Below are 6680 nucleotides of genomic sequence, written 5' to 3'. Positions count from 1 at the left end.
TGTGTCCAAGACCAATTTTCTCATCCTCCGCAACAATTTTCAATCATTGTTTAAGCCTTTAAGGAACTAACATTAAAAAAATATATAATTGTTTGAAGGGACATAATTGACTGTGACACTCAAGATGGCTACCAGGTGTCTTAGTACCTAGACAACTTTTTAGTTCTCATTACCGAAACAAGAGTTTGTAAATGCATATATTTAATGTAATATCATGTTGCGGTAATGATAATTTTTGATAATGATAATCTAAAAAATTTAAATAATTCTATCGGAAATATTTTTAAAATCCTCTAAACATAATGGTTATAGTAAGTTCAGATCTTATATGTGCAAAAAACAAAAATTGGCTTCGAGGGCTTTTTAAAAATTCTCATGCTGGACACCTTCTAAATCTGGATTTCGTGAAAATCACCCATATGCATTTTCAAAATCAGGCAGATACATGTTTTGGTTCAAGCTTTATTGTTTAATTAAAGCGTTTGTAAGAAAATTGTACAAACATGTTTGTCATTCAAGAAATAAGAGTTATAAAATATAAAAACAAGATATCAAATGTACACTTTACATAAAAAAAAATACAAAAAGATGTGTTCTTTGCTACCAAACAATGCAGGCTTCTTCATATAAATGTACATGAATTTACTTAAAACACAGAGGTCCTGGCTCACTGCTGCTTAAAACATCAATGATTAGGCGTTTTCCACTGTAAATATATTCAACAATACAAAACAAAATATGTACAGTAAATGATGCTTAAGAAAGCAAACAAAAAATTCTGTGACAACTTTTGTCATACACATATTAATGTTAAATAAGTTTATAACCACTCAGTCTGCCACATCCAATTTAGTGACTTGACTGTAAGTGGAGAGCTAGTGCTTTGATGCTACAGTTTCATAAGACAGAAATGAGTAAAAATACAGCCGACAACATTTCTCAGTTCATATTCACAAACATTGTGTGATGCAACACAATTGGCTGATTTGGCAAGATCAAGACATCGAGCTGGTTAAAAACAGTACAACAGTCTTAAAATGTCTGCCCCCTTTCCAGTCTGTAGGGAAGGTTTGCCAGAAGGAGTTTCAGGTGGTCTGTTGTGACCTGTAGCAGAGGTGGGGAGGAAGAGATTTCCTTCCCCGTCATGGGTGATGTCACCACTTTCTCCGATTTTATTCCGGACTTCATGGTCAAAGAGAGTGGAGTGTCTTCGCTGTATTTCGGAGATATGGGGGCCATTTGGTCTTGGTTCCTTATTATAGGAGCTTGTGGTTTAGGGTGATAATGCCTTGAGATTGTATCCCTGTCAAATGAGAACCCGCTAGTCTGCAGGTTGTTTAGTTGAAAAGGACTGATGATGCTCTGCGACTTTAATTCTTCTGGGCTGCCAAATGATCTCTGCTTGTCTTGCTGGCTTGCATCCCTGAACTTTCTCAAAGGGCTCCTTAAGCTCAGATCTTCTGGTTCTTTACTCTTGTTGGAGCTCTCAGATGTTTCTGATTGTGATCTCACGTGCAGCTTGGGCTCGGGTGGTGTTTGAGCTTTTGGTGGATCTTGAGATGTCGGCCTGTGTCCAGATAAGGCTGGGCTTGAGACCAATCCTCTCTTGATTAATTCCTGTAGAAGAAATAGAGGAATCTGGATCTCCATATTGCCATTTGAATCCGTGGCTTGATGTCCAAGGGGATTCATTCTGTTTGGGAGAGCGTGTGGAGTAGAAGCTTCTTCCTTCTGCCAGTCGAGATGTTGGTTTTGCTCTCGTTTCATGGCTAATGCTTCAGGGTAGTTTCTGCGGTTGAACAAGTGAACTGAAGGTGGGCTAGCTCTACGTGGCACTGGATGATGGGCACTGGAGGTAAGATCAATCACATCAGCCGGTGCTGGGGTCGGTTCGGGTCTGGAAGTTGCCTCTGTGGTTTCGGCTTCATCCGCACCTTGTTCTGGGCTCAATCCTCTTGGAGAGTAAAGTGGTGAAGCTTCATTGAGAAACTTGGGTTTTTTAGAAGAAGGTGGGCCGAATGATGATGGAGTGTCATTCGAAGCTTCGATTGTGGTTTCCTTACAGCTGAGGTTCAAAGGCTCTTCCAGACCAGCTGATGACTTGTACTTATTGGCTAGGTAACGTAGCATGTCTAGTGAGTGTTTGCAGCTCTGGACCTCTTCTGAAGGTTCGGCAAAATATGGGGCAGGGGTTCGGGGAGGTTGGGGTTCTTGTAGGTTGAGGCTCAGGTTGGGCGGAGCGGAGTCGTGGTAAGTGATGTAATTTGGTAGAGATGTGTTGCCGCGTGGAAAGTATGAAGCGATGTTCAATGGCAAGCTGAACATCGGTCTCTGAGGGTCCACAAACAAGTTGGGAGAGGTCTTTAGAGGAAACACAAAGCAAAAATAAACAGTCATTATTAACGTTAATGATGTATAAGCATAAATATGACATAAACATGTACTCTTAATATTATGTATATGTGTATATATATATATATATATATATATATGTATATATATATATATATATATATATATATATATATATATATATATATATATATATATATATATGTGTATATATATATATATATATATATGTGTGTGTATATGTGTATATATATATATGTATATATATGTATATGTGTATATATATATATGTGTATATATAAATATTTACTTGCTTAAATGTATTTAAATACAATATTTAATATTATATACATATTTAGTATTGTTGTATTGTCCAATTTTGGTGTGTTCTTCTAAAAACGTTATTCTTTTTTTGGATTCGTATTTTTTCAATTACGATCCATTAAATTATTGAAATTAAAATGTCTTATATTGACACAATTATACAAAAACAAGAAATTTGTCGTTTCTGCAAGTGCATCCAGAGTGCTTTACTAATTAAAATCTGAAATATTATTTTAATTGTACAGCAAAATATATTTTATTTTTCCAAAACACATAATATTAAATGTATAATAAATAATTACCTTTTTTCTAAATAATTGCATAGTTTCATAAAACAATGACATATATTTGGTTTCACTGTACACTGAAAAAAATGATTCATCCAATTACTCAATTTTTTTTAAGGTAAATGGTCGCAATCAATTTATTTAAGCTAATAAAAAAATAGAAATACAAAACAAACAAAAAAAACTTTTGTTTAAATGTAGCTGTGGAGTTAATTCAATAAAAAATGTTTTTCAGTGTATAAGTAAATATATTTCACATACCGGTGGAAATGCCGGAATGTGTCGAAAATCCATCCGTTTTCCATTCCTAGGGTATTCATGTTCAAATTCACCATAAGTGCCGGGGTGGAAGCGTTTTTGTGTCCGTGGGGTCCTGAAGATGATCTTGTCCCCGTATCCAGCTTGGTGACACTCGTAAGGAAGGAGAAGCCTGATTGGACAAAAATATTTGTGACTAAAATGCATTGAATAACTCGATCGACTCAAAAAATCCCACAATGATCATTCTGAAGGTGATTATAACTAGATTTCCTTGTATTAGTCACGTTCCTGGTATTGTTTTTCATACTCACTTCTCATAATGTCTGCGAGTGCATGTGGCTGCGCTGGTACTGCGTGGATTTCCTCCAAGTATATTGTAAACCTTCTTCCACAATTGCTGCGCAGTAACCTGGAAATCACACAAAATGTGTTTGTCTTTACAACGTGAAAGTAAAAAACAATTAGCTTGAACAGTATAGTAAATTAATCCTGATGTCAATCAACGCACGCTGCCTATTGTTTTAAAACAAACACAACAAAGATAGGAAATTGATGATAAAGGAAGTTAAAACTATAAATAAACATTGTGTAGGTATTACTTCAATGCATTACAAATCCTTAAACCCAAATGCTCTCTGATGATGAGATCATTTACATTCATTCATCATTACGCATCTGGAAAGCTTTGTTTGCAAGTAAGAATAGGTGGAAATATCTCTTTACCTGTTGATATCCTCCCAGCTCCTTGACTGTCTTGTACATTAGGAACATATCAACTGAAATTGCAAAAAAAACCATTAGAAATTCATTCTTTATAATACATTTCTCTGCTGAATATTTCTATACATCATCTTCACTCACTTTGCTTGAAGCCCAGGTGAGGTATTCTCTCGATTGGAGTGTCTCTTTGTTTCATAAAGAGGTAGAGATCTTTTAGGAAGCTCTCCTCTGTCATCTCTTCCCCTTGTTCTGAGATCTTCTCCTGTGGTCTGTCCTGCTCCATCACGCTGACCTAAAAAAACAAAAGCATGTTCACATTTTATTCATCACACATGGCCTAGTAGTGAAATTCTGCCATAAGAAGTACATCAGACAAATAATGTGTACATTTCAAAACAGAAATTTTCTGTAATTTTTAAAATCCCATTAAATAGTGTATATTATTATTATTTTAAATATATATATATATATATATATATATATATATATATATATATATATATATATATATAAAAATTAAATATAAAAAATAATTATAAAATTAAATAAAATAAAACAACCTCAGTTTGGGACTCGAACCAGCGACCTTGGGTTACAAGAAAGACTCCCTAAGCAAGCCATGAGTGCCCCTATGTCTTTTTTGTGTCATTAGATTTAGTTTATTTTTGATTCATTTACATATCACTTTTATTTTAAAAATCATTATTACCGTTTCAGCTTTACAGCAGTATTATCTTAAAATCTCAGTTAACTTTTTAACTTTCAGTAGGTGGACTGTCTCTATTAAGTTGATGCTTTAAAATAAATTTGAAGAGAAGCTTGTATCTCAAAAAAAAAAAAATATGTCTAACTATTATATAAAAAACAAACTGGCTTCTGAAAATGTTTGTGTATGCAGTTCTACTTTATTAAACTACTATTAAACAATTAAAAGTTGCCTTTTATGTTTTTTTTTCATGTAATGTAAAGTTTGTGGTGGAAAAGCATGTTAATATTAATGTTTAAACTGCAAAAATAAATGTTCTCAGTCTTGTTTTCTTATAAAAATATCTCCGCCTCTTCTAATGCAGTGCACGATTTCTTACCTCAAGTTTATTTTCTTTTTAATGCATTGACCTTAACACAGAGATTTCGCAGAGTGAAAGTGTTTTGGATCTCAACCAAGATAACAAATTCACGTCAGTTATTTATTTTCTTTTGAGATAGAGATTGAAATCTGATGAAAGACCAATAAAGCTTGACAGGCTAAACGCATCAGAGCTTTTTCGGTTTTGAATGAGACAATAGATCCAATGTACTCATTTTATCGTAACATCCAACATTCCTCAAGCCGAAGAATTGCACGCTCATCTCAATTGGACAGATTAATATCTTAATCACGATAATCACAAAACGCACGACGTCATAGTTTCAAACACTAAATGTACCATAACTTGTTATGCACAAAAAAAATCGAAACATCTTTAAACTGACGGATGCAAAATGGTGATTAACTGCAGTAACAAAGTGGTAGTGCTGAATCTCTTTTTTGTTGGCCGGACCTATGACCCCTCACTTTTCTTTTCTTTTAAGATTCGTCACTGCATACTGCAAAAAATATTCACAGTTAAATACTCTCAAAATAAAAGGTGCATGAAGGTTCAAAAGTGGGCGGTAACTTTTCAAAAAGTACACTTTTGTGCCGAAAAGGTGCATACTGTATATTGGTGGTACCTCTTAGAGGTAAAAACTGGTACCTGAAAATGTATAAATTAGGACCTTTTTAAAAAGGTACCTTCCTAGTGACAAAAAGGTACTACGTTTGTACCTTTTTTCTGATAGTGTATCAGAAAAGTTTTTTCTTAATATTATACGTTGCTTTAGGATGTGTCAAAAAACATGCATCAGTCAATCAAATGTTTTTTTTCCCTGAATTTCAACCTGAAAGCTCTGCCAGAACTCTTAAAATCAGTGCTGAATTTCGGGAAACTGACCATTATGTTAAGTGATACCTGCTGACATGCGCCCCAAACATTTTTAGGCCTGTAAATGTTATACATGACCAAATATACGATACAAACACCGTAAACAAAGACACAAATGGCAATCCTATGCAATAAGGTATCACTTGACTGAAACCACCTCCGCTGATAATCTTTTCACGTACAAGTTACTCATCACACAGACAAATTCAGAGCAAGCTGTATTTTGTTTACCAGCTACAACACCTTTTTTGTGATTTTTAAAGAACCCAACTCCAAAATGACGTCTCTTCAAGTAAAAACCAAATTTGACTCATAATACAAATCCTTTTATCTTACCTGTGTTTCTTGAGGTTTATCCCAGTGGAGGTTATCCAGACAGCTTTTAAATGCCGATAAAAGTTATCCAGAGAAAGTTTCAGAAGATTTTAAGCTTTGAGCAAGTTTGATACTTAAGTTCCGAGTGACACCTTGGAGACGTCCGCACGCCAATTCTGCACACCTGAATGAATTCATGGCCATTTAGCACTGCAATGTTTATTCAACCGTCTTCCTGTATGGAATTAAGTTGAACTGGTTCTTCTTGTTCTGAAGTCAGACGACAAAAGCCGTTTAGCATATCACTGATAATTGCTTGTATAATTACTTAGCGATTTAGTAATCAAGGATGTGCTTCTTGAGAACTTTTCATTCATTTATTTTTTATTGACGCGCTCGCCTTTTTTTCTGTATTACGATAAATTACTTCCCCCACCCTGAAATTACGCACATCTAA

General features: G+C 34.6%; 1 protein-coding gene across 1 annotated transcript; it reads right to left on the bottom strand.

Moving 5' to 3' along the window:
* Positions 1-446: 446 nt before the first annotated feature.
* arid6 (AT-rich interaction domain 6) lies at positions 447-6447 on the bottom strand. Its single transcript, XM_065244005.2, has 6 exons — positions 6245-6447; positions 4086-4236; positions 3948-4000; positions 3536-3633; positions 3225-3393; positions 447-2361 (listed from the first exon to the last, which is right to left on the bottom strand). Exons 2-6 carry the CDS (start codon positions 4225-4227, stop codon positions 1033-1035), a joined length of 1791 nt encoding a protein of 596 aa, XP_065100077.1. The 5' UTR covers positions 4228-4236; positions 6245-6447; the 3' UTR covers positions 447-1032.
* Between the last annotated feature and the right edge of the window lie 233 nt (positions 6448-6680).

The sequence above is a fragment of the Paramisgurnus dabryanus genome, chromosome 18, assembly GCF_030506205.2.
Source record: "Paramisgurnus dabryanus chromosome 18, PD_genome_1.1, whole genome shotgun sequence".
Lineage (NCBI taxonomy): Eukaryota > Metazoa > Chordata > Actinopteri > Cypriniformes > Cobitidae > Paramisgurnus > Paramisgurnus dabryanus.
This window is presented reverse-complemented; position numbering and strand designations above follow the sequence as displayed.